Source organism: Alligator mississippiensis, chromosome 14 (genome assembly GCF_030867095.1).
Source record: "Alligator mississippiensis isolate rAllMis1 chromosome 14, rAllMis1, whole genome shotgun sequence".
NCBI classification, from domain to species: Eukaryota; Metazoa; Chordata; order Crocodylia; family Alligatoridae; genus Alligator; species Alligator mississippiensis.
Window position 1 is genome coordinate 1,465,818 of NC_081837.1, and position 27,327 is coordinate 1,493,144.

A 27,327-nucleotide genomic window follows, 5' to 3' on the forward strand; every position below is an offset into this window, starting at 1 on the left:
CAGCGTACTGCAATTAAAAAGAAGTAGGGTGAAAATGAAATGTTTCATGGGTTTTATGAACATACCTGTCCTATCCAGCAGCTGTAAGCCAGCTAACGGGGATATGAGAGGAACGTGACAATTACTGGAAATTTCAGTGCTACCTTCCAGAGGCAGAGAATAAAGCTGATGCCTGTGTTACTGATGATTCATGCTTACGTAGCATGCTGTCCTGCAGGCCACTAGAGCACCTTCAGACACACAGATAGGCTACCAGCAAATACACGTGCCTATGGTGCAGCGATTGCTTCTTATGGCAAGGACATTGTGGGCAGCAGTTCCAGGACCAGCAGTAAGGGAGCTGGAAGTGCCCAAGACCTCTTTTATGTTGCATCAGAAAGTCATATGCTGAGTTGGGCCTTGTCTAGACTTGGAGGAAGACTGTTAAAAAAAAATAGTTTACAAGATTTTAACCATCAGTCAGGACCCAACAGAGCCAAGGTTTACCATCTTTACAACCGTCCACGCTATTTTGTGGCTTCCCTTTGTTTGACTGTGACCAACTGAGGTGTTTTTAAAGGTACCTGCACCCAGCAGAGACAGGACTTAATAACTCACGTTTGATTATTATTATTTTTTTTTTTTTCAAAAAACAAAAAACCTTTTCCCTACTCTGCCCAAGGCCTGCTCACAAATACCACTTCCTGCAACACATTGGGTGTCACCCATCAAAGCATGGACTGATGAGGTCTGATGAGATAAGAACATAACCTATGGTAATATTATAGTACCTGTTTAGGGAGGAAGAGTAACAGACACATGCCCAGAGTTCACAAGGGTAGCATCTAGCAGAGTACGTGCACAGGAGGTAGGAAATGTCAGTCACCTGTTTGTGTGTCCTACAGCACATGTTTGTTCTTCGGGAGCGCCCTGAAACAGTGTTAATAGACTTGATTCAGAGAACAAAGGATGCAGTGAGAGAACTGGACAATCTACAGTATCGTAAAATGAAGAAACTCCTCTTCCAGGAGGCACACAATGGACCTGCGGTCGAAGCACAGGAAGAGGAGGAGGTAAGAGCTCAAGGGAACCTCACATTGTGGTACGGAGATAGTTAACAATGCCACCCTTCAAGTGATCCTAATTAGGCTTTGGAGTTAACTTGAGATGAATGGAGGCTGTTCATGTCACTCCGAGCAAGTGCTCCAGGCTGCCTGAAGACCCTCCCTGTCTACACTTGAGACTAGCCCATATTTCATCTGATGCAGTTTGAACTGGGCAAACCCCTACAACAGGCCAGGAAAACTGCAGGGTGGTGTTCCTGCTTGAGTGGGCAGCCTGTGCAAATCCTGGCGTTGAGGGTTTTGTACCGGTGCACCCTTACCGAGGGCTGATTGTGGCGTACTGTAGGCCGCTGGCAGCCAGCAAACCAGCCTTACGTCTCGTTTGTATTTTGAAGGTTTTCCTTCCAATTGTAACAGCCACAAATTTACTTGACTGAAAAAATGGGTGCTTAATTTTTGGAGCACATGATGCAGCTACCAGCTCAGGAACAGGGGCCTGTTGAACTGTTAAGAGTCAGCCCAACTACTCTCACCCAGAGGGAAGTAAGTTCAGGGTAAGAGGCTCAGCAGTGCACTGTCCATCCTGCTGTCACAGCAGGCATTGGTGGCAGAGCGGGGCTGGCTCACAGTAGAGTCTAGCTTGGTAGCATGCCCCTTCCCAAAAAGTCTGACATTGGCTGGCCTGAAGGGTAAGAAGCTGCCGTGACTCATCCAGTGGTTGCTCAGTGTTCACGAGCTGTCTGTCAAGATCCATAACTTTACTACCGTGATAGATGGCTGTATTGTCAAAACAGTAACCAGCCTTTCCCCTTCCCCACTTCCCAGGAACAAGACCACGGCGTCGGCAGGACAGGAACAGTGAATAGTGTTGGAAGCAATCAGTCCATTCCCAGTATGTCTATCAGTGCCAGTAGCCAAAGCAGTAGTGTTAACAGTCTTCCAGATGCCTCGGATGATAAGAGCGAGCTAGATATGATGGAAGGGGACCACACCGTGATGTCAAATAGCTCTGTCATCCACTTGAAGCCGGTGAGTGCTAGCTTTCTAGCAGGAGCTAGAAAGGGAGGCAGTTGCCTACTGACCAGGAGGTTGGTGGGCATGAACAGTGCAGCGGACGAAGGTTTTGTTTCAGTTTTAAAAGAGGAACAAATCCATGCTTCTCATCTCTTTGTGTAGAAGTCCCGATTTTAAACCATGAGGCCGGGGGATGAACGTGCATCTGACCTGTGCCCTCTCCGCAAGGCTGGTGCAAAACTTTTTAAAAACAAATCCCATATGTTTTTCTTGAATTGGCTTTGTAGCAATTTTTGTGCCACTTAAATTGTTTCCAAAGCAGTTTGCCTTGCCACCAGGGTTGGAGGCTTGCCTCTTGGGAACTGGTTTGTTTAGCGAATGCCCTGAGCATACAGAGGGCTGTTTCACAAGGCAAAACCTGCAAGTGTTTTTCCTTTTTGCTGCCTTGCTAGACCCACAGCAGTGATGGAGAACTGTGCCTGACCCACCCTGCTTCCCACGACTTGACTGAATATTCAGTTAATGAACCAAGATACACAGAGAAAGAAATGCAGCATTCTGAGCGTGGCATGCTGTGAAACCACTTCCTCTGCTTACCTTGGACCCACAAGTCTCTCAACAGAGTCTCTCTCTGAACCATGCTGCTCTTACTACACAGGGGTTGTGATACGCTTTTCAGACCAATAACATTTTCAGAGCTAATGGTGGGAGTGGCCCTGATTCATTTTTTTCCCCTCTAATCAGATGTGGAACAAAGAGACGTGCCTTTCCTCAGTTAGCGTATAACATACTTAATTACCGGTTGCTTCACAATGAATCACAGATTCAGAATGAGGATCTGGAATGTGCAGTTGCAAATTAAAAGTTTGCTTTCTCCAGCGTGTCTCTGCAACAAGTAAAATTAACCTCATGATCTCGCCTGGTTGCACAGAGCATGCTTGTCCCCGGGGAAAGACTTTATCTACATTGTAGTATGCTGGGTGGGAGTGCCCTGTTAAACATCCTAATATTCTATTTCTCTTTATGTCCCCCCTACTCTTGCCCTGGTAAACCATCACTGTCTTGTCAACACTAACATTATAAACTGTAATCTCCATCCCAGGAAATGTTCAAGAGCCGGTGAGACGGACACTTGGCTGGGATGGTTTAGTCGGGGCTGATCCTGCCTTGAGCAGGGGGCTGGACTAGATGATCTCCCTTCCAGCCCTACTTTCCTATAGTCGTATGACATTTCAGGATCATAGATTTATAGATTGTAAGGGCTGACCTCACAAGATAATTGTGTCCAGCTCCCCTGCACTAGGCAGGAAGACAACTGGGGTCAAGTGACCGCAGCAAAGTGACTGTCCAACCTCCTCCTGAAGATTTCTAGGGTAGGTGATTGCACCACCTCTGGAGGACCCTAAGTTCCAAGGTCATCGTCCCTGTTGATGGCTGTATACCTTCACCTGGCCTGTTGGTTACAAGGGTGATGATACTTTGACTTTTTTGTTAAGGATATCTTTAAATGGACCAAGAGCAATCTCTGAGTAACAGAGATGCTCTATAGTCCCTCTGTTGCTGATTTGTTTTTGCATTGCTAAGGAGGAAGAAAACTACAGAGAAGAGTCGGATCCTAGAACAAGAGCGACGGAGCCGCAATCTCCACCCCAAGTATCCCGCCACAAGTCGCATTACCGCAATCGAGAGCACTTTGCTACTATACGCACAGCATCCCTGGTAGGTTTTGCTTTTTCCATCGCTTAAATGATATGAGCAGGTTTCATTTGAATGTTTGGCTTTACAAGTAGCAAGTAATATTAGGATTTTATCAGAATATGAACCATTGCCATAAACTCAAAATTGTTAGCACCAAAATAGCCAGATATATCTTAATAACATTCACCAATAGCTAATGGCAGGTATTATTTGGTGCAGAGTCTCTGTTTTCAAAAATAGCATGCCTGGGAGAAAATAGGCATTGTACAGCAGGAAATCATTTAGAACTGCGTGGTGCAAACAGGAGAATCCATTTTTTAAGTTTGTTGGTCCCTTTTTAAAGCTTGATTGTGACTTTTTCATATATTCGTTCTTGCAGGACCCGCTTTTGGGTCATGACCCACAGGTTGAGAAATGCTGCCCTAGATCATCCAGAACGCAAGAGCACATCTAGAAGTGTTACCAGCCAATAATAGAACCTGACGACTGTCCTTAACTTTCCTAGATAGACACAGATGACCTTAACGGCTCGACTTTTAGTCTTCCAACATAAGCATCAATGCTGAATACAGTTGGGATGTCATCTCTGTGCCCTCTGCTTTTGGAGATGCTAAGAGCACTATCCAGAAATGGGGTCAGATTGATAAAAGGTCATTAAGGCCTTCATAGCGAGACTAGCCTTTGTGCCTAGTCATCTCCTCCCTGGCTGAAATGACAGCTATTTCTGCAAGACCCACCTAAATTGAGAGGGAAAACAAAGTGACTTTTGCCAGCTGTATAGGGTTCTGCCTTTCATCTCTGTAATGTCTCTCCGCAGAAAAAAAATACTACTGAAAACAGAATGAAGTTAAAAAAAAAAAAAAAGCAACTCAGCACTTGATTTTCTCCTAGCCAAGTCAGTATTTATGTGGTCTGCTGCCATTAGAACTTGTGCTCCTCTTTCGTGATGGCATCACGTTCTTGTGGAGTTTAAAGAAGGGTGAAAAGCAGACTAAGAGGCATTACCTTATTTTTATCCTGCTGTGGTTGTCTGACTAGGTGACAAGGCAAATGCAGGAACACGAACAGGACTCTGAGCTCCGAGAGCAGATGTCTGGCTATAAACGCATGAGACGGCAGCACCAGAAACAGCTGATGGCACTGGAGAACAAACTGAAGGCAGAGATGGATGAGCATCGCCTCAGGTTGGACAAAGATCTTGAAACACAGCGCAACAACTTCGCTGCAGAAATGGAAAAGCTAATTAAAAAGCACCAAGCAGCCATGGAGAAGGAGGTAAGAAGCTAAGATTCAGCTGACTGGTCCGCGTTCGTTGATTCTGTTGAACTGTCCACCGCCCTCGCTGGTGAAGAAATGACATTGGAGTCTCTTACGCATCTATTTTCAGAAGCCAAGCAAACTGATAATTAGAGAAAGGCTAATGCATCACCTCCTTACACTAAGGGGCTTATGTAACTAGAGGAAAGGTATGTCCTGCATCTCAGTGCATTTTGCCAACTCTTAGCAAACCAAGCCCATGAAAAACTCCAGCAAGGATTTTCCTTTCTGTTGTCTTTATCCTCCATCGTCTTGCTTTTATGTGAGTTTTAACACAGTGAATTAATCAAACGCTTTCTTCAGAAAAGACCAGGAATCCAGGTAGTTAGGGTATTGCTCTTGCCTTATATGACTCCTGTCGGGAGTTGTGATTGAGACAGATAGACCTGCACAGCAATGTGCCAGCTATGCTTAGACTCTTCATCCTTCCATCTGCTGGTGAATATGCTTAAGTTTAATAAACAGTGGTAAACCAGCGCCCGTCAAAGATCAGTGGGCAGGATTCTTTGGCTACTCTTAGCTTTGGTCCTTTGCTGGAGCTGCCTAAAGGCTTTCTCTGCAATTAGGCATTGACTTTAATCAGGAAGAGCTTAAAACTTAGATGTAGCACTGAGCAAGGATTATCATTTGGTGCCTTCCTTGGTTGGAGGGGGGGGGACAACTGAGAAATGTGTGTGTGAAAGCAACTTGGGTCCTTGAAAGGGATAGTAAGTATTACATCGAAAGCATAAAGTGAGACATGGAGCAGGTGGGCTGAAGTGGAAATGGAGATCAGTTAAAATTCAGTGAGTCTCACACACACCTTTGCTTTTATCTTGGAATTGATGTAGGCCAAAGTGATGGCTAATGAAGAGAAGAAGTTTCAACAACACATTCAGGCCCAACAGAAGAAGGAACTGAACAGCTTCCTGGAATCACAGAAGAGAGAATACAAGCTCCGCAAAGAGCAGCTCAAAGAGGTAAATCCTGTGTTACAATAACGATCAGGGATTAATTATGCTAACATCATGGCTTGTACCATGTATTGTACCAGCAGACTCGACTCCTAGACTTCAGGGATGCCGTTAAGCTATGGAATACGTGTCATTGGAGCATGATGAGTTCGGTGTTGTGATTCAGGCATCACATAACACCTTCCTGAAAGACATCACTTAGACCATTTATAAACTTGATCTTAGAACAAGAGCAAATGTGTTTACATTGGCATTCAGGTAGCTCACTGGAAGTACAGATTTCTCTTTTATTTGATATGGTTTGCGGTTCTGAGCTGGCCAAGGCTTAAGGATCTTAAGAACTGAAAGAAAGTAGTTTGGGGCAAAAATGTCCTGTTGCTGGAATAAAAAGCAGCATATTGATCAGATTGTGTAGCTGGACCCCTTGTATGCAGGCCATAACCGCTGTAATTAGTGAAATTTTTCATTTCTGGGTGATGCCTCTACGGTAGATAATCAAGGGAGTAGAGCAGCGGCAGTGACCTGCAAAAGGTTTGTTAAAATATGCATTTGGAAGGCAGCAGAAATAGCAGGAGAAGCTGTTTAGTAATGTAATGATTGTATTGTTCTGAAAATCATCGTAGTCACATCCAGAGGAGCTGCAGGCACATCCTGCTGGTTCTTTTTGCAGACAGACTGATATCTCTGCCATCAGAAGCAGAGTTTGAAAAGTCCGCCACGCCTGGGACTCGTCTTTGGAATCAATGCTAACAAATGCCAAGGGGAAGACTCCCATGGGAGAGAGAGGCCCAGCAAGCAGTGGGGTCAAGGGAGGCAGGGCAGAGCTGTGGTGGGTAGGAATCTTTGTCTGGTGGGACCAAAGATGACATTCCTTAGGGAAGCATAGGTGCCGAAGTGGCAGCTGTTGTTAAAAATATCGTTTGAATGAGATGGAAACCTTCCCTCCTGTAGAGGCCTGGTAAATGGGAGTTGGTAAGTGGCAGTGCATCATCAGTTGGAAAATGCAAAATGGGTGGGAAAACGTAGTGTTCTGGAGGCCAAGGGAAAGGGGACAGACTCTTAAGTAAGTTGAACCCAAGCGTGGGAGGGAAGGCGAAGCTGCAGTTCACCAGGCAGTATCGCCCAGCTGCTCGGAGTCGAGGAGCTTAGCTGGATGGCTGTGAAATCCCTGTCCTGATGTTGCAGGAGCTGAATGAGAACCAGAGCACCCCGAAGAAGGAGAAGCAGGAGTGGCTCTCCAAGCAGAAGGAGAATATCCAGCATTTCCAGGCAGAGGAGGAGGCTAACCTACTGCGCCGCCAGCGGCAATACCTGGAGCTAGAGTGCCGCCGCTTCAAGCGAAGAATGCTTCTTGGGCGCCACAACCTGGAGCAGGACCTTGTTCGGGAGGTAAGAGGGGCAGCAGCGGGGCGGAAGCTGTAACCATGGCAGCCCCACACGAGCCGGCTGGGGCACCTCTGGCATTGCTGGGGTCCTGCACATGGCACAGGAGGTGGCAATGCACAATATCCAGCAGAGCAGATAATCTCATTTGGCAGGTCCAGCAAGCCAAGTGAGGGGCAAACACTTGCTCAGGAGGGGCATTGTGTCAGGAGGGTTTGAATGGGGAGAAAGGGAAAGGCCAGGGGCGCAGAAATAAGGGGCCTTTGCCAGGTTGGGTCTAGTACCCACCGGCAGTGAGTTGGGTCTGCCCCCAGCCACAGAGCTTGCGCAGGACCCGTAGCCACCTGCTGTCTCTCCCTGGCTCAGGAGCTGAACAAGAGGCAGACGCAGAAGGACCTGGAGCATGCCATGCTGCTGCGCCAACACGAATCCATGCAGGAGCTGGAGTTCCGCCACCTCAACACCATCCAGAAGATGCGCTGCGAGCTGATCCGCCTGCAGCACCAGACCGAGCTCACCAACCAGCTGGAGTACAACAAGCGGCGCGAGAGGGAGCTGCGGCGCAAGCATGTCATGGAGGTCAGGCAGCAGCCCAAGAGCCTGAAGGTAGGTGTGGTGGCCACGCACGGCCCAGGCAGGGAAGCGGGGTTGTCAGTCTCTGGCTCAGAGATCTAAGGCATAGCTCAGTGCATGGGGACTGGCTGTACTGCAGTGACAGCTAATCACAGGGCCACGCTACAAAATGATGCTGTGTCTCTTATTGAACCTTTCCCCCCACACCATCCTCTCCTCACCCTACCATGTGCTGCTGCCCAGGTCTTCAGCAGGCTTATGGCTGTGTCTCGTATACCTTAAGCTGAGAAAGCAGCTCATCGTGACGCCTGTGCTATTCACCCAAGTGCCTGTGTGATTTTTGTCTTCGCCCTCCTGCCTGCCCAGCCTTCCCCTGATTCCATCACCGTCCCTTCCACTTGCCTTCATTAAGATGGTAACGCTTTTGAGAAGAGGATTCTTCGATAGATCCCTGCCTGGGTAGACTGGCCTCCACTGCCTTGGCTTTGGTGGAGCTGTGCCAGGCACACTGACTGCAGATCAGGCCCTTGGTGTTTGTTTTTTGAAAGGCCAGGTACATCCATAGAGCCATGTCAGCAGTGGAGTGTGGCTAAGATCCTTTTCATTGGCATGTTTGGGGGTAGCTGGATCCCTTTCCTGGGCTGTGGTTGTGTTACAGGGAGGGCCCTAGCTCTGCCTGTTCCCCAGCCTTCCCTTGTTTAAGGGAATGCTCTCGGGTAACACAGCAGCAACAGCTGCATCTTCCCTTCTGAGTAGTCAAAATTTTTGAGAAATTGGATTTTAAATTCTATTTAAGAGGCTTTCCCCCATCTCTCCTCCTCACACTCCCATGAGAGGAGCCAGGCCATCCTTCTGTCAGGCATCAGCATTCCCAGCAAAGCTTCCATGCTGCTGTTCCACGTGGAAGTCCAGTGCACGAGCTTGCCCAGAGGGTGGATGGTGCATAAATATTGGCAGGCGAGCAAGGGCTGGAAAGGAGTTTTTACCTGCTGCTGTAGCCTTGGAAAGAGGACCCTGATGCTGCCCCATGTCGTGCTGTGGTCTCCTCAGGCACTCGTCCTGCAGGCAGCATGGGGGTATCGGAGCAGACCTGCTTTGCTTCAGAGCTAAGACTTTTGGTGCTTCCAGTATAGGCCCTTCTCTCTGTCCAGAGAAGTGCGGCTGTCGGGTGTGAAGTGCCTGCAGAATGGAGTATGAGGCCCTTCCCAGAGCCGCCTGCTCTGTTCCCCTTGAGGGGGAGGCAGGCTTCTCCTCCCGTCCCAGCGCTCTGCCGTGCCCATAATAGAAAGAGCCGTGTGGCGTACCGAGCGCAGGGTTTCTTTGTTGTTCTAGGTCTCCCCAAGTCGCGGCTTGCCTGCCTGACTTGGTTCGTACGACCTGCAGGTGATCTCCTTGACAGACATTGCCTGGGAAATAACCAGCCTGAGACCAGTACTTCTGCGGCAAAACTGTCATTTGTCAATATTAGCATGATTTTAAAGCAGAGAGCTGGCTCGGGGGTGCTGGGGACCGTTCGATCGCTGGTCAGAATCTCCAAGGATATAGGGTATAAATAGCTGGTGATTCACAGGGAAGCTGTATCGTGCTCTGAGCTGAATCATACTGAAGCAGCCGTATTAGGCCAATCCTCCTGAGATCAGCATGAATGAAGCCTGCCCGATGATGCGATCCAGGTGCAAGTGGCAATGTGCCTTGTACCATGCTCACCTTCCCGTTGGCAGCTAGAGCAGGGAGGGCAGAGGGCTGACAGGGTCCCAGAGACCGACCCTCCTTGGCCGGTTGGCCGTCTCGGGGCAAGGGAGCATGCACTGCTGCCTGCACTGCACTGCCCTAACAAGGGACTTTAGATCAGAGCCATGAACCCCCAGCCCCTTTTCCTAGCCCTGCATTTCCATAAGCACAGCACTAACTGCAGGCTCCAGTCACAGCCCTGCAGCACAGCGCCCTTGTTCCAGGAACCTTAAAGCTTCCCGTACTTGTGAACAGTGCAGGCGAATGCTTTGCTAGTGGCAGCTGTGCTCCCGCATCTCTCCAGCAGTGCATCCTGGTGTCAGAGGCCTCCTGTGCTGGGCACAGTCCAGAAGTAACAGCATCTAGAGGTCCCCCTTCAATGAAAACTGCCCTTCTTCAAGAGAAGACTGGAGGGTCACCTGGTTGGGGTCGTCTGACCCCAGCTGTCTTTCCTGCTTACGCAGCGGGCTGGACCCGATGATCCTTTGGGGTCCCTTCCAGGCCTATGATTCTGATTTGTCTTATTTGGAGTGGTTCGACTGTGATGCAAATACCCTCTTGCCGGTATTTCACAAGACTCCACCAAAGTGATCTTGTCAGGAGTCTGCCTGGAAGCCTGACCCCTCCCTTCTGTTTCCTGTTGTTAAAGCCTTTTGGTTGGAAAGTTGTAAACAGAGCCTGGTGCTGGACTGAAACTTCACAGAAAGGGAGGACAAACTGCATTGTTAGTCCCCGGCCATAGCCCAGCCTTTGATAGGAGAGCAGACCCTGCAGACGCTTCCCTTTGGAGAGGGGGGGTTGGAGAACAGCCTTCAAGGCTTTCCGGTGGGGAAATTGCTTTCTGCTAACTCAGAAATGGTAAAAGTGGTGTCCTGCCTCTGTGATAGATGCAGTAGCTGAATGGAACGAGCCGTCGCCAGGGCCTGCCCCGGGGAATCACGCTATTCTTTGAAAACCGACTTGCTGGTGACGAAGTGTTTAGGGGAAGTAAGACTGGGTTTGAGTGCTGGGCCTGCACACGCTAGGGTTATCATCCGGCCAGTGCAACCAGTCCTGGTGTCATAAGTCATGGGAGGTCAGCTTGCAGGCAGCCGTGTCTCCAGTCCAGGTGGTGGAGTTCCTCCCTGGAGCAAGGTGCATGAGGCCATTCTGTGGCCGGGAGCGCCTGGACGCTCAAATTTCAGACCATGTAGGGCTCGCCATGAGGTCCCGGCTTAGCGGGTCATACAGGCTGAGTTGTTCCCTTGTGTTCCTCCGTTGGAGTGTTTCTGGGGCTAATCTTGTCTCCCAAGAGCAAATACTGCTTGGTAGAAGAGCACAGGGTGTGGTGCAGAGGTCCCCAAGCTAGCCTGCTCAGAAGCAGGATAGCCACGGCAGAGCTCGTTAGCTTTGATGGCACCATGCTGACGTGGCTACATGGCTTCTGGTGCCCGAGCCAACGCAGCGCTGCATTGGGCCTTGTAGGTGTACACTGGGGTCTGTCGCTGCTATTCCTGCTTTGCCTAGACGGCCTGTCCTTGGGAAACTGTCCCTCCACCTTCGTGTTTCTGGAGCCCCTTCCTTCTCGAGATCTCAGAGCACAAGTCCTGTGCAAGGTACCTAGGAATTAACCAGGTGAGGAAATGGCTCTAGAGAGGAGTCACTGACCCAAGGTCACACAGCAGGTCAGTAGGAAATCCAGGCACCCAGTGACCCCCAGTCTGGGGCTGTAGTCACTTTGTCCCACTTTGACAGCGTGGTTGTGTGGGCAGGTGCAAAGGAAGAGAACAGGGAGAACATCACATCTCCTGCCACTGCCCCGAGGGCTGTTTTGCATGAGGGTGAACAGTGATGCTGTTGTACACGATGCATTCAGGAGTCAAACTGAGGCCCCTCAGGATCGGGCTGAGATACTGTGTTCCTGAAAGGCACGGGTAGTTCAGCTACACTCTCCTTCGCCAGATCTGGAAGGAGATCTGTCTTTTGCTCTGATCTCCTTCACCAGATCCAGAAATCAGGAATTTAATTCTTCTTCCTTGTGTGTTCCTAATTCTGCTTCTTTTTGACTTTGTAACATTGAATGCATAGTGTTTCTAACTACGCAGGCTCAGCCATGTTGAAGTACGGCCCTCACTGCTCATAAGCATTACTCCTACCCCTCAAGAAGTCGTCTTGAAAAGCAACACTCAGGACTGGATCCAGTCCAGCAGCAAGTGGAGCCCTTTGTGTAGAGACAGCTGTATTTAGGCTGGAGCTTTGTGACAGAGGGGCCTGTATTCTCATTGTTCCTCATAGGAGCAAAGTGTCAGAGCAGCTGCAGTAGCCTGGTCCTTGCCTCTTGGGTGGTTTATCACTTTCCTCCTCAGACCTTAAATGCTCATGTCCAGCTGTGAGTTCTTGAACTTAGGCCCATCCGTATGGTACTCAGTATGGTAAAACACTCTGGGTCTTTTCCTATCTCTAGTCCAAAGAGCTGCAGATCAAGAAGCAGTTCCAGGACACGTGCAAGATCCAGACCCGGCAGTACAAAGCCTTGAGAAACCACCTGCTGGAGACCACGCCAAAAAGCGAGCACAAAGCGGTGCTGAAACGGCTCAAGGAGGAGCAGACGCGCAAGCTGGCCATCCTCGCCGAGCAGTACGATCACAGCATTAATGAAATGCTCTCAACACAAGCTGTGAGTTGCCTCCCAGACCCTGCGGCCCCCTGGCCAAAGTCAGCAGCCTGCAGTTTGTGACCCAAAGATGCCCTGACAGCAGGGCTGGCTCCTCCTGGCCCCACATGTGGTATCGGGGTTCAGAGCCCAGGCGCGCTTGTGCCCGCCTCCCAGAAGCACCGAAGAGGCCAGGAAAGTGCTTGCTGCCAGGCTAGGGTCACTGTGATGGGGCCAGATGAAATCTGTGTTGATCCCATGGCTGCTTTTGCGCCCGGTGCGGCAGCTGAGCATTCAGAGGCTCCCTGGGCAGCCCTGCTCTCTGGCTCCCAGCCTAGGGATTTGGGTTTTGAACTCGTGCTTCTGCCTGCCAGAGCAGCTCCAGCTGCTGAGAGCGCTGCACGGGGCTGTCAGCACAGAAGAGTTTAAAGGCACTAAAACTAGCATGGCAAGGCTGGGAAATTCCGTTTTGCTGCCTGACCCTACACTGAGCCATGGGGTGGGTACCTGCAGTGGCTGCATTGCCATTCCTCTGCAGGGCCTCACGTGCCCTCCTTGCTCTGTGCCCAGCTACGGCAGCCTGGAGCTGGGTAGCACCACCTTAGTGCATGCTCAGTGAACCCCAGGGATGGGGTTAGTTGTTCAGGTGACTACACTGGACTCAAATCCTTTCTCCACCTCTGATTCCATGCGAACAGAGCAAATCCACATTGGACATCAGCACCCCAGTAATCAAACAAATGCAACACAAGAGACTTTTTTTTCCCCTAGGTTCTCTGGCAAAGGAGAGGGCGATAAGTCTTAGTACCGGCTACCCCGCCATCCCTATAACGAGCCAGAGTTGCTCAGATGCCGGTCTGTAGTGTCACTTGCAGCAGCATGGCTATCTTGCTGCCACCAGTGTTTGTCACTGTGGGCTCTCTGTTCCGTGAAACTAAATACGAGAGAGAGCAATTGTGTGGCTAAGAAAACAAATGGCCCTTTGCCCCGTAGAGTGTGTCAGGAGAGGCTGCCCTCCAGTGAAACGTCTCTATTGTCTTCCTTCCACAGCTGCGTCTGGACGAGGCGCAGGAAGCAGAGTGCCAGGTTTTGAAGATGCAGCTGCAGCAGGAACTGGAGCTGCTGAATGCGTATCAGAGTAAAATCAAGATGCAGGCCGAAGCCCAACACGACCGGGAGCTGCGTGAGCTTGAGCAGAGGGTGTCCCTCCGCAGGGCCCTCCTGGAGCAGAAGGTAGGGAGGGGGCAGGGCCAGCGGGCTGCTGACAGGAGCCCCCTTAACGTTGTCCACTGTCCTGGGTTGTAAGCACAACACGCTTGCCCTAATGGAGCAATGGGTTAATGCTTCACTTTGTGCTTGCCCTTTCCCTGCTGGAGGGAAGCTTGCTATAGTGATGACTCGGGGTGGGAGAGGAGGCGGAACATCCTCTCCTTGCACACGCTGCCCGACATCTCCCAGCTCCACGTAGGGCACGGTGCACCGAAGGAGAGTTTCTGTGGGAAGGGCAGAGTAGTGTGGAGACCTGGACAGAAGGATTAACCTAAGGAGCCCCAGCTGCCATTTCCCCACAGAACAATGTTGATTTAAATCATGCAGCCGTCCAGCAGAAGTGATAGTTAAGACCTGACCCCTTGGCACACTGGAGCAGCCAGGCCCAGCCCCAGCCCCAGGGCTTGATGCAGACTTGCTTGTATGACATGCCTCAAAATGCAGGCACTGCAGCATGCCTCCTGGGCCAGCACCGGTTCTGTGCCAGCTCCTGCAGTGCTCTTGAGTGTGTCACCAGCAGTCCTTAAAGCAGGGCAGTTACTTTGCCCCCTCCAGGTCCCTTTTCCTTGCTTCTCCCAGAGGCCAGCAGGTGCGTGTTCAGCTAGGAAAGCACACTGGGCAGAGTAAGCCTAAACAGAGCAGTCTAGGAAAGCTGTGCCTCCCTTTTCTCCTCAGGGGGCTTTTTCAGGCGGCTGAATCTCCAGACAGGAAGAAGCCTGCAGATGTTCCAGGAGGGGCTTTGGGTTGGGGCACCTGGGGTCTGGTGTGTCACCTTGTCTTGCACTGATGCTTAAAAAGTCAATGTGGAAGTAGAAGAGTTTGTAGCGCGGCTGGAGGGCATCCGTGTTGTGTCCGTGTTGCCACCTGGTGGCATGGCCTGATACGTGCCTTGCAAACAAATGCAAGAGCAGATCCGCTGGGCAGTTTGTGGGGTGGTGACCACGAGAAATTCTGGCAGGAAATGACCTGAGGAAGTGGGATCTGTTGAAGCTGCACCAGGGTCTGGAGGAGCGTGCCTTAGGCAGAAGTAGCTCTGGGCACGCGACTTGGTGAGGGCCCTCCTGGGGCAGGAAGCTCCTGTGAACCTGCTTTTAGCCTCAGGTATGATGGTGGGAAGTTCAGCCCAGCTCCAGTCCGTGATCCAGGTGCTTCTCACAGGTTAGATACCCCTGAGTGATGCAGTGCTCTAGGATTGCTAGTTCCCCGGGAAATAATAGGTGGTGAGCATGTTTCAGTGAGGAGGGGCCTGTATGCCAGAAGCATGCCTGGTGCTTGCAGTCAACAGCCAGCAGGGAAATGGAGCTGAGTAAGGAGGCTGGGGCTGGCTTGTGGGGTTACAGTTGATTGGAAGGAATAGTGGCCCCTCTGGAATGGGATTGGAAGCTGCTGCGTTGGAAAAGGCCTCTCCTTTTGGCTCTTGGCTATCAAGAGCCTTGCGATGCCAAGATCTGGGCAGTAAAAGTGAATGGAGGCTGCTTTGAGCCTGGTGCCAGCTTCCTAGTGCCCATGCATGCCCCGTGGTAGTCTGGCAGAGCCAGGACTACAATGCAGTGAGATCTAAGAAGCACGCAAGACTTGTGATCCTCCCAGCAAGGCGCTGCTTCTGTTAGGATGGTGCCCTTCACCAAGCATGCCTGACTCAGACTAAGGCAGGGCATGCAGAGCCAGCCCCTTCAGCAGGCAGTTTGTAAAGTGCTGGCAATATAGAGCTTGTATGGCAATGACACACTCATGCTGTGTGCTTGCTTGGCGCCAGTCATGACCTGGGCTGTACATGCCAGGGGCTGCCTGAGTTGCCAGTTTCCACAGTTTTAGAGTTGGTAATATTAGCATGTCCAGCAGGCCCCGTGCCATCTCTAGGCCTTTGTGTCCCCTCCCACAGTGACATGGATCAGCTGGAGCTGTTCTGGCTGCCTTTCCAGCATCCTGGCAGCATCACCCCCCACCCTTGTACATTTAGAGGTGTGTTAAGGAAGTTTGCTACTAAGTGAGCAACAGAACCACAGAGGAGGAAGAGACATCCTTGAGCCATGCACTTTGGCCCTGCTGCCCAGCCCCGGACTCCTCCTTGTCCGGGTCTGCATGCTGCGGGTTTACAACCATGCACACGCTGAGAAGTGAGGTGATGAGTCCCGCTGCCACTAACTGCCTCTTCCTTTCTCTTCCCCAGATCGAGGAGGAGATGCTGGCGCTGCAGAACGAGCGCACCGAGCGGATACGGAGCCTGCTGGAGCGGCAAGCCCGCGAGATCGAAGCCTTCGACTCGGAGAGCATGAGGCTAGGTTTTAGTAACATGGTCCTTTCTAACCTCTCCCCCGAGGCGTTCAGCCACAGCTACCCGGGAGCTTCTGGCTGGTCCCACAATCCGACGGGGGGTGCGGGACCTCATTGGGGTCATCCCATGGGTGGCCCACCGCAAGCTTGGGGCCATCCAATGCAAGGTGGACCCCAGCCATGGGGTCACCCCTCGGGGCCCATGCAAGGGGTCCCTCGAGGTAGCGCGATAGGGGTCCGCAACAGCCCCCAGGCTCTGAGGCGGACGGCCTCCGGGGGACGGACGGAGCAGGGCATGAGCAGGAGCACAAGTGTTACTTCACAAATATCCAATGGTTCACACATGTCTTATACATAACTTCAACAGTAACTGAGGGTGGCAATTCCACTGGAGCTGTCTGCCAAGAGAAACTGCCTACAGACACCACCCCCGCAGCCTCCTCTGTGCGGCACTGCCGGGGGGGGAGCTGGGCGCACATGGAATCTTGTATTCATTTTGTAAAGCATTACGTTTCGTGTTTACTAACTGGGATGTCATAGTATTTGGCTGCAGGGGCTGGGGGGGTCATTTCTACTGGGGGGGACACGGGAGGGGGCCCGAGAAATATATGCAACTAGGCAGAGGGGTTGGCGGGGACTCTCCTACACACACTGCAGGAGGGCCTCTGGCGGCCTGGGTCACCCCGACCCAAACAGGGCAGAGAAGGAGTTGGAGCCTTTGCCAGTGTCTGGCTGCACCCTGGGAGCCGGCTCGGCGGGCTGGCAGCTTCGGGGGTGGAGCGGCTGAATACCTTGCCCCGTTTTTATTTGTCAGTAAATTGGCCCCATTTCCAGGTGTTGCCCAGGAGGAGAGGGAGGCATTAAAGGACTTGTAGGTGAGCAAGACATGGGAGAAGAGAGGCTGAGTGGCTTTGTCTGCTGAGGTGCCAGGGTCTGATGGGACCCTTTCCACCCGGCCCCTCTTGCATTAAGAAGAGAGCTTTCTCCTGCAGAGGGCACGGGCTCTTTTCCTGGTAGCCGCGGCCAGGAGGCAAGGGCCGGACCCCGCGTCTCCGCGCTCCCCTGCCTCTGCCAGCGGTAGCTGCCTTGTGCTGGGAGGAGAAGTGGGGCAGAAGAGCATAAGGAAGGCACTCGCATGGGTAATACTGTGACATCTCATCTTAGCTAAGCACCAGAATAATTCCTGGAGCCCTAAGTAGTCCTTTTGCTCTGTTCTTCAGAAATGTTAGACTCAACAGCCGGTCAGGCTGAAATGCCAGAGGTATTCTGAACGATGCCATAGTCGCAAAATGCCATTGATCGGGGTTTCCATTACTACACTACATCACCGATTTATTACCTTGGGCTTCTCGCAGTTTCCTGTTTACATGTAGAGTGTAGCCAACTGTTTAAATGTTTAGTTGCCATAGTGTACCAGGAGGACCTGAGCCAACGACTCTGCCAGCTGCTGACTAACCCACATCACCACTGTAGATCTTGCTGCATGTCAGGCTCCTTTCTGTTATTTTGGTTGCTGCAATGCTCTTCCACGTGACAGTCCGTTGAAACGTTGTGATCATTCGGCAGCATGTCACCGCGCATCGGAGGCACTACTTCCGGGAGGGTCTCGGCAGAGCTGCTGTACTACTGAAAGGGAGCGAAGGAGGCTGGGGAAGACCATGGGAAAAGGTCAGGGAGTCTATGCAGACACAGAATGATTTTTGTGGCCAAGTCTCATCCCTCAGTGCTGGGAGTCAGAGGTGTCCTAGTGCCAACGCCAGGGAGGTCTGGGCCAGTCAGCGCGTGGGGTGACGAGAAGAGCAGGTAGGCGAAGTTTTGGCTCGAGGGCAGAGGGTCTCCTTCCTGGGGCCCGCCCAGCCGGAGCTCTTTGTAAATGACTTTCCTTACAGACTAATCATCTTGAAGAAAACACTAGCTGCTAACTCTAGGATTTGCCTTTAATATGTTGATAGGGCTCAAAAGCAAGGTTTGCAGAATGTGTTTGTCCACGGGACATATTTATATAGAGAAAACTCTAGCATCTCGCTGCTGTTCGGGTTTCTCGACGGGGCGATGTTCTTTCATGAGCTAAATTCAGATCCACTCCAGGCCCGTAGCTCTCAGCCCGCCTCTGGGGAATCCAAGCTACGGGACTGACAGTGTCTCACTACAGCATATCACTGAACAGAGATGAAGACTTACCAAGCCAGGCTTCAGATTAACGCCTTAACTGGGGTCCTGTAGTATTAACAGTGCACAGAAGTTTAGGGTGCGGCGGGGGTCCTGCAGCAGGAAATGCCTTTTTAGCCGCCCTCTAGGTCGTGCGTACTTCTGTGATGCCTAGGTGTCATCCCAAGCCTTCCGGCTCTACATCTCTGTGTGGAATGGGCCTTCCTGGCCATTCTTTTGCATTTAAAACACTCAAATTAAACCGAACTAATAAGGAAAATCCTCTGCATTTTCCTGGAGGGTTTTTTCAAATTGAAATTGAAAGCCAAAAAGAAGCCACCTGTGTTGGAATTGACCCCCTTGCCGGTGCGGAGAGCAGGTCCAGAGCATGGTGCTAATGTGGAGTGCTTCAGAGCCCCAGGCAGCGGCGGCGGTGATGGGGAGGCTGTACTTACACACTGAGTCGTTTCATTCTTTTGCTTCTGTTATGGTTTGAATTTGGTCAAAGTCTCTGGCTTAAACTGGGCTACTTCAACCGAGTTCCCTCAGACCATCTTGTTTGTGTAATGTAAAGCATGACTGAATGCTGGACCCAACGATGTCTATCCCATATTGGCTTTTTTGTATTCAGGAGAGTTGTGTAGTAACCATTTTTACATGTATATCATGTGCAGACCTGGACTATTCCAATGAGTTTAATATTTTAATTAAAATAGTTTGCAAAAACTGATTCAGATCAACTCGTCTACATGTGTGTGTCTCTGTGTGTGCACGTGGGTACCAGCAGCTGCCTTCTGAATGAGTCTGATCTCAGGAGATGTCACCCAGTAACTCGGTGGTTGTAAGCGGGGGGCGGGGGATCGTGTTCATGTTTGTACTGGAGGTGTGTGAGGAGGTGAATTAGTATATATAATGTATATGTTTTTATAAATATAAATATATATATCACAAATATATTTGTGAGATATATGTACAAATATAAAATAAAATATTCCAGAGAGACGCAAACACTTTCTGAATCAGTTTGCAAACTCCATTTTTTTTAATTAAGATGACCTGCTCCATGCTGGACTAGACAGTCATGCCCTAACCTTACCCCTGGCACTGCCAATACTGTCATCTGTAAACTGGAAAGGCAGGTCCCAGGATCTCCTCCCGATGCTAGTTGTACCCCTTCCCTCGGCGCGTCCCCGCGGCACTCCCCCTCTGCATGCTGCGTTCGGAAGCTTGTTGCCTTCTCGCGAAAGGACCGGCCCAGACGCCTCTCTGCGGTGGTTTTTCCCCTTCCCCTGGCCACAGGCCTTGCAGCCAAGTGTAGCCAAGAGGCGCGATACCAGAGGAGCCCTTCTAGGTTTTGCAGAATTCTCATCGGCAAAAGGGGCCGCGTTTTCTGGGCGCGCTGTGGCTGCCGCTCCCAGTCCGGGGCAGGCAGCGCGTTGTGTTCCTCGGCGCTACGCCGGGCCGGAGGCCAGTGCTCTCGCTTCCTGCTGAGCACACCGGCTTCCAAGGGGTCATGGCGCGCGCGTGGCAGGATCCCAGGCGCACAACTATTCACAGGCCTGCCTGTAATGGCTGTGTTGTCGGTTCTGACCCGGGCCCCAGGGTGCTGGCGCATCCTGGCGTGATGTTGTGTCCCGAGGCGAGGGGTACGTACCAGGCTCAGACCAGTCTGCCCATGCGGTTGCTAGGAGCGGTAAACCATTGCCCATCTCTCTGTGCTTCGGTGTGCTGTGGCTGTCTCCAGGGATGCACATCTGCTCTCTCGCTTGTCATACGCATGTGTGCGCCTATGTGTCCCCATGCGCATGGCGGGGGCTGTGCATGTTTAGCAAGGTGCTGGGGTCTGGCAACTCCGCGATGGGCTGGCAGGGTCCAGGCCCCATTGGGGTGAGGCCGGATCCCCTTGCACGGAGGCACGATGTGGGGGAGCAGCTGAGGGACGCTGCTCTGTTTCAGTACTGCCTGTTTCTTGCGGTGGGGTGGGGCGGGGTGTCCTTTGCTGTCTGTTGGGGAAGGAAGGAAGGTGGAAGGCCACGCAGAAGGTGAGGGGGGGCAGTGTGGTACCATGAAGCAGCAGCCTGCTGGACTGGCACGGGGAGAGGAAGGGTCTGGGAGTCCCCAGTGGTGGTTCATCTCCGAAGATCACGACCCGCCTTCCTGCCTGCCTTAGGCTGCATCTCACTGACCTCCCTGTGCGTGCATGGTGCTTAGCGCCGGGGACCACAGCGTACAGCTGAGGGGAGAGCGTGCTTTGCCCTGGTGCTCCGGTCCTGCCCTGCTTCCATGCCACAGGCTGGTTTCCATGGGGCGATCAGTGCTGGGGCCAGTTTCCCTGCTTGGGTGCCTCCCGTGTGCTTTGCAGCAGACATTGGAGCGTGGATTTGACTTCGCTGCTCTTTCAGATAAAGGGTCTGTCCTTCCAAACCTGCCGTGTTAACTCCCCTGGGGCCGGACCCGTCGCCCCTGCGGTCTCCCCCCAGCCGGGTGGTGAGGGTAGAGGAGGGTGTTGCGTGCCGAAGGGCTGGCGCCCTGCGAGCAAGGACTACTGATTGCTGCCTGTCTTGCTGTGTTCGTTTCCGTTTGCACTTTGGTGACTCGCTGCAGTGGGGAGTGCCTGGGAAAGGCTTGCGCGGCTGTGGGTAGGGCGCAGGGCAGCAACCGCCGGGGCGAAGCCCACTGACCTAGTGGCCGTACTAGCCGTGACTCCCAAAGAGAGAAGGGCGAGATCTAATAACCCCGCGTCCTGTTGCGTACCACAACGCGGCCAGTTGGGCCCTCAAGGCTCTTTCCCAGCTCCGGTGACGCCCCGTTTTCCCATGCCTCTGCAGGATGCTGGAGCAGGGGTTGGGTCTGAAAGACACGTGCCAGCAAAGCACCTTGCCCGCCGGCTGTGGGGGATCAGGACCCGCATTTCACCTGAAACCTCTCCTGGGGGGTGGAAAAGCTGTTTGCTATGTGGCCGTTAGCCGGCACCCATCAGCTGTCCTATATGCCAGTGGCTCCCGGCATGGCCCCTCTGCCCGCTTCCCTCAGTCGCACGGGAAGCCGGAGGGAGCCTGCCAAGGAGAGGCGGGCAGTGCCATTGCACTATGTGAACTGAGCCAGGGGCAGCTTCCAGCCTTGGCCTTGCCCCCAGCGTACGGGTACCTCCAAGCATGCACAGCTTGCATTTCCCCAGGCAGTCAGCTCCAGGACTGCGAGTGGGGACTCCTGTAAATATGTAACTAACACATGGACCCAGGCGCGGGATTGTCCAAGTTTTTGTACTGAAGCGTATAGAGGCAGGACGTGCCAGCTAGCCAAGAGCCGGAGCCTGGGAGGCAGACCCCAGAGTGGCGTCAAGCTGTGTCTAGTGCAGGGGTGCTTCAGGTCCCGGTAGTGAACCTCTGCCTTGCATTTCAAATGCAGCTGCCACCACGCAGTCTGAGGAGGATGAGCTTTCTCGTGGGCTGACCTTGGCTTACCCGGAGTCCAGTTCCTTGCTCTTTTGCTTCTGTGCCCAGGAGGACACGGGAGAAGCAGCGTATTTCCCCTCTCCAAAGGGTTTTCTTTCAGCTCTGGGCGACACGGAGGATTTATCAACCTGCCAGAGACGAGGCGCGTGTTGTTGAGATGGTTCCCTGCTTGTAGTGCCCGGATCGCCCATTTCTATGGCAACTCCGAGCTCTGCGGAGCGTGGAGAGCCGTGCACGGTTGTTCAGGAGCCCCAGGCCGGTAGGGAATATTGCCACTTTGGGCATCGTGCTTGGTGGGAGCCAGCCGCAGGCTTTGGAGGCGCGTTCTGCATGATCGCAGGCCCTGGCAAGAGGTGGCAGCATCCCGTTGGCAGCGCGTGGTCTGAGGCCAGCGGGTGGTCTTCCCCAGGGCTTCTCCAGCCCCTGCGTGGCTCTGTCAGCCAACAGATGTGTGGCTGCTCCTGCTGCTTTGCGCTGGGGCATGTTTCCGATGCCCATCGCTGAATTAGGGGGGTTTTCCTTGCACTTCCTAAGCAAGCAGCGAGCTGGCTGTGCCACCTCCTCTCTGCCATGCGGCAGAGGCTCATCTGCAGCCTAGAATAGCTTTGCCGAGCGCGTCCTAGAGGTAAGCAAGCAGAGGAGGAGTTTCAGAGCCGCTAGCAAGGCCCGTCACTTGAGAGAGAGTAGCCCTGGGCGGGGGGAACTCTTCCGCGTGCCGCAGCATCCCAGAGGATGTCATCTAGAGAGTTGGCAGCTGGAGCAGCCTGCCTCCTGCCTTCAGCCCTCCTGCGTCTCCTCCCCCCTCCCGCTCTGCTCCGTACTTGTTGCAGGGCCGCGCATACAGCTAATCGGGGGGGGGGGCTATGATGTAAATAATGAACATTAAAAACCATATGTAGGACACACAACACAAGGCGACGTCAGCTTGGTACATTGTAAATGCTTACGGGGTTGTTATTAACACTCGGATTGCTAAAGTCCTGTCTGTGATTCCGTGGAAATTATTAACCCGTGTGAAACAGAAGGCGAGTGATTCTGCAACCGATGGATGCACACGAGCGCTGTGGCTGTGGGAGCCGTGGGCCTGGCCAAGGGAGAGCCAGCGGGGGGGAACCATTTGCAGGGCGAAGGTTTTCAAGGCCAGCGCGAGCCCAGCGCCCTCCTCGCTGGATTCGGGGTTGTGGGACCATGCGCTTCCACTGGCAGCCCCGCGTGCTCTTGCCTCCCAGCCGCCCACCCTATGGCTGCGGTTCATTTTATCCACCCCTTGCCCCTGGTTCCACTCTTCCCAGCATGTTCCTGGATTTTGTTCTGGGTTTCTGCCCCCCTTTTTGCAAAGGCACTGTGGATCTTCAACGCAGTGCCCTCAAACCCGGTATTTCTTTTTTCCCTTCCACCATTTTGGTTGCAGGAATAGGAGGGGGGAGCTACTTTTCCATATGCAGCTTCTGTGCAAATGCCAGGTCCTGGCTGCTTTTTAACATAACCTTCCCCGTGCAGGGGAGGCCTCGGAGAAGGGGAGAGCCACCTGTGCCTATGCCGAGAGAGGGGGCAGCCCAAAGTCGCCTGCAGGCGCCCTCCAGTGCAGCCCTCAGCCCTGCAACCGACAGGGGCGGGGGCTTTGTGCCAGGGCTGCAGCCAGCACGTGCCGTAAGATGCTCAAACTGCTTCTTTCCCCCCTCCTGCCCCTGCCCTGACAAACGTGCAGCTCACGGCCAAGAGTGGGGCCAGGAGATGGCCTCAGGCTCTGTCCTGAGTGCTTCACTTGTGTGCTGGGGAGGTAGCATGGTGAGGCAGCAGGCATGCAGGGGTGGGCATCGCTCTGGAGCTGTCACGCTCTCTAGAAACACACACATGCACGCTCTAAACCGCAGGCTGGGCTCTGCAGGCCTGGTTCCTGGTGTGGGGGGATTGCGGAGTGTGAAACCATGGACCTGGAGGCCTCCCTGCTCTCCTGAGCCCCAGCAGGCGTGGGGGACGCCCCAGTCGGTGCCTTCCCCCAGGGGTAGAAGCTGCCACAAGCACCACGCGGTGCGGCTTGTCGTGCCGTCTGCTGCCAGCATCCTGGTCTTCTGGTTCCGCGCCCGTGCTAGCGCCTGTGTAACCTGTATTAATTGTATGGATTGTGCATTTCAAGCTGTTCCCAAGTGGTCAGAACATAAGAGACGCGAACATGAGGTCCCATGTACTCTTCTGTTTGTAAGTCTCCTTTGCCCCGAGCAAAGGGCCTGTTCAAAAAGGAAAAAAAAAACAATAAAAAATCAACTGTAATAAAGTAATTTTAGTAATGCCGAGCCTGGGCCTGAGTGTCTGAGTGGGGGGATCGGCCTGAGCCAGGGGGTGGCGGGGAGGGATGGAGTGGCACCGGCCTGGCATTGCCTGGCAGGGAGTGGCGGAGCTGGGGGGCAAGGCAGGTTTGGGCCCCACGGCTGCAACAAGCACTGACGTTGGGTGGAGAGCCACTTACCCAGTTCTGGCAAGCTGTGGACGGCCACATGGGTAGCCCCGCCCCTCGGCAGGAGCCCCGCCCCCTGGTCCCATCTTGGGACCAGAACTCCTGCCCCCTAGCCCCCAAATTTGCCACCAGAAGTCCCTCACCTTCCCCTAAAAGTATTCCTATCAGTAAGGGGTTTTGCCATTTTGGAACCAGAAAAATGCCAGATTCTAGTCTAAAAATTGAACATCTATAACATCCATTAATTTGGTTTAAAAAGCTATTTTTGTCCTGACTTGCATGTGTTTGTGCAGAGTGCACCATAGCATAACATAAAGAATTAATCTGGTACATTGTGGGGGTAGGGGGATGGGGGGTGGTAGAGGTTTGTGGGGGGCTGGGGGTGTGGGAGGGTTGTGTGGGCGGATATAGGGTTTGTGGGGGGCTGCGTGTATGCCAGGGCCTTGGCCCGCAGCGGCTCAGCAAGCACCGCTGGGGGAAGCAAGAGTGAAAGCTAGGCCCAGAGGATGCCGGCCCTGTGCAGTGTCAAACCCATGGGGGTTTGATGCCTGAAAGGACGGGGCCCTGGCCATCAGACCACGAGCTGGGCCGGGGCCACCGCTTTCCCAGGGCGCCCCTTGTAGTGGGGCCAGTGCGTGTCTGCAGAGAAAGAGTCAAGGGGCCCAGAAGTGAGGGGATCCCCCATGCGTGCTCTGCAGGGCCACTGCTGCCCGCAAGCAGGTCTTCCCGAGAGCCAGGGGGCTGGGGCTGGGAAGCAGGTGCTGGGAGGCTGGATTCTCTTGTGGCTGGAGGCCTCTGAGCCCCCCTCTTCTCTGCACCCCCTTGGCTGGGCTGGCCCAGGAGCTGGGACCCCGCGGGGGTCCCTGCTGAGCAGCCGGAGACCTGTCCTGCCAACAGCTCCCAGGGCCGTAAACAGAGTTCGATGTCTCCAGACTGGAGTACGAACAAGCAAGTCCTCTCCGGCATGGCAAATAAGATGGCCCTTGGCCCACAGGGGCTGGGCAAGCACCGCTGGGGGAAGCAAGAGTGAGAGCTGGGCCCAGAGGATGCTGGCCCTGTGCAGCGCCAGGGCCTTGACCTCCAGGCCATGAGCCGGGCTGGGCGCACCGCCTTCCCAGGGCTCCCCTTGTAGTGGGGCCAGCGCGTGTCCGCAGGGAAAGAGTCAAGGGGCCCGGAAGTGAGGGGCTCCCTAGCTAGGTCCTGTGGTGCACAGCGCTGGGCCTCTCAATGTGGGTGCTGAGGTCCTGGGTTCAGGTCCCGGTCTCTCCCTGTTTTGCAGGGAGGCGCCTTCCTCTTTCAGTGGCGGGGCCCAGGCGCTGCGCCTCAAGGGGCCCACGGCCGGAGTAGCTCTCAGCCTTCCCCAGTAGTCTGGTGGTAAGGGTGCTACCCTAGGTGGCAAAGGTGCTGGGTTCAATCCCTGCCCTGGCTGGAGCCCTTGGGCCTCTCGCCTCTCAGTGAGTCCCTTGTGCCTGTGGCCAGGTGCCCCCAAGGAGGCTGCGCTGGGTTGTGGGGAGGTCTGTGGGGGAAGGCTGGGGTGGGGAGGGGGCCTGGCAGAGAAGCTGAAATGAACCCCTGGTTGAACAGAGGGGGTTTTTTTTTTGCACTTTGAAGCTCAGGGGTTCCTGGGTTCTGGCCCTGCGCCCCAAAACCAAGGCAAAAAAAAACCCGGCGAGCCACCGGGTGGTTCAGGACATTTTCCAACTGAGCTGCGAATTCAAGTCCCCTCCGACTGGCAACCGCGATCACCCCTGAGCTCCAGCTAGTAGGCAAGCGCCGGAGGGGGAAACGGTTGCGTAGTAGATGGCGGCCAGGGGACTCAAGCCTTCGGGGACTTGAACCCGCAGCCCCTGCCACCGCTGACAGTGTCCCAAACCACCCTGCCAAAGGGCCAACCTGACAGCCCCCTTTCCCGCTGGTCTCTTGACTCGCCTCGCCGCCTGCCCCGCAAGCAAATAGGCACCAGGCGGCCGCCCCAGGCCTTAAAAGAGTCAAGGTGCCCTCATCCGGACTCGAACCCACAACCCCAAGGTAGCGCTCCACCACCGTGCGCCACCACCCAGCTCTGGCAACCCCCGTCCTCCTGGCCCCTTGACCCGCCGCCTCCACCTGGCACTGAGCACCTCACAAGGGAGCCCCGGGGCAGCCAGCCCCCCCACAGGGCCCCGGGGGCAGCGGCACAGGCTGTGGGGCCGCACGGCGCTGCTTTGACCCCGCTGGGGCACGGCCTCTGCACGTCTGGGTCGGCTGCTGCGGGGGGCTTCCCTGGGGAGACAGTTGTGTGCGAGGCACACCAGCCCCTCCGCACACTCGCCCCCAGGAGCAGCGGCCGGGCTGGAAGGACCCCCAGCTCCAGCCCAGCCCGGACAAGGGTTTCCTTCTCTTGTCCGGCCTCCGCACCCCGCCCCGCCTCGCCTCGCCTCGCCTCGCCTCGCTCGGGCTCCCCGGCCCCGGCTCCTCTCCCCCGGCAGGGCCGGCAGCCCCACAGCCAGGCTTGGGGCACACGACCCCCCAGGCACGGGGCACCGCTCGCTCCCGCCTGCCCCGGCTCCGCTCCCGGCTCCGACCGGCGCCGCCCCGCGCTGCCCCTGCCCCCCCGCGCCACGTGCAGCCCCCCCGCGGGGCAGGCGGCTCCTCGCCCGGCGCTGAGCGCAGCCCCCGGGGCAGCCCGCGGCTCGCCGGGGGAGGGGGGGCTCCGGTCAATCACGGCTGCTCGAGCTGGGCCTCGTTAGCACTAATTGAAGCCCGGCTTCAAGCCCGGAGCGGGGCGGGGGTTTATTGCGCATGCGCCGGCTGCTGCCGTGATTGACGGGAGGAGCCCCCCCCCGGCGCGGGGCCGGTGCAGCCCGGGCCGCCAGCAGTGCGGGGGGGGCCGGAGCTCGGCCCAGCCCGGAGCCGGGGCGCCCTGCCCGCGGGGGGGCTGCACGTGGCGCGGGGGGGCAGGGGCAGCGCGGGGCGGCGGCGCCGGTCGGTGTCGGGGCCGGTCGGGGCCGGGGCAGGCGGGAGCGAGCGGTGCCCCGTGCCCGGGGGGTCGTGTGCCCCAAGCCTGGCTGTGGGGCTGCCGGCCCTGCCGGGGGAGAGGAGCCGGGGCCGGGGAGCCCTGAGCGGGGCGAGGCGAGGCGGGGGCGGGGTGCGGAGGCCGGACAAGAGAAGGAAACCCTTGTCCGGGCTGGGCTGGAGCTGGGGGCCCTTCCAGCCCCGCACACAACTGTCTCCCCAGGGAAGCCCCCCGCAGCAGCCGACCCAGACGTGCAGAGGCCGTGCCCCAGCGGGGTCAAAGCAGCGCCGTGCGGCCCCACAGCCTGTGCCGCTGCCCCCGGGGCCCTGTGGGGGGGCTGGCTGCCCCGGGGCTCCCTTGTGAGGGGCCCAGTGCCGGGTGGAGGCG

The 27,327-nt window shown here is 54.7% G+C and overlaps 1 protein-coding gene across 1 annotated transcript in view; it reads left to right on the forward strand.

Annotated features, from left to right (window-relative positions):
* TAOK1 (TAO kinase 1) overlaps window positions 1-18,765 on the forward strand; it is a 73,551-nt gene extending 54,786 nt beyond the window's left edge. The window contains exons 11-20 of the mRNA XM_059717079.1: window positions 885-1,052; window positions 1,869-2,072; window positions 3,642-3,776; window positions 4,794-5,030; window positions 5,903-6,031; window positions 7,211-7,414; window positions 7,775-8,014; window positions 12,156-12,368; window positions 13,395-13,577; window positions 15,784-18,765. Of these exons, the coding sequence (XP_059573062.1) occupies window positions 885-1,052; window positions 1,869-2,072; window positions 3,642-3,776; window positions 4,794-5,030; window positions 5,903-6,031; window positions 7,211-7,414; window positions 7,775-8,014; window positions 12,156-12,368; window positions 13,395-13,577; window positions 15,784-16,245 (2,175 nt within the window). The 3' untranslated portion in view covers window positions 16,246-18,765. The remainder of the gene's footprint in view (window positions 1-884; window positions 1,053-1,868; window positions 2,073-3,641; window positions 3,777-4,793; window positions 5,031-5,902; window positions 6,032-7,210; window positions 7,415-7,774; window positions 8,015-12,155; window positions 12,369-13,394; window positions 13,578-15,783) is intronic.
* The last annotated feature ends 8,562 nt before the right edge of the window (window positions 18,766-27,327 follow it).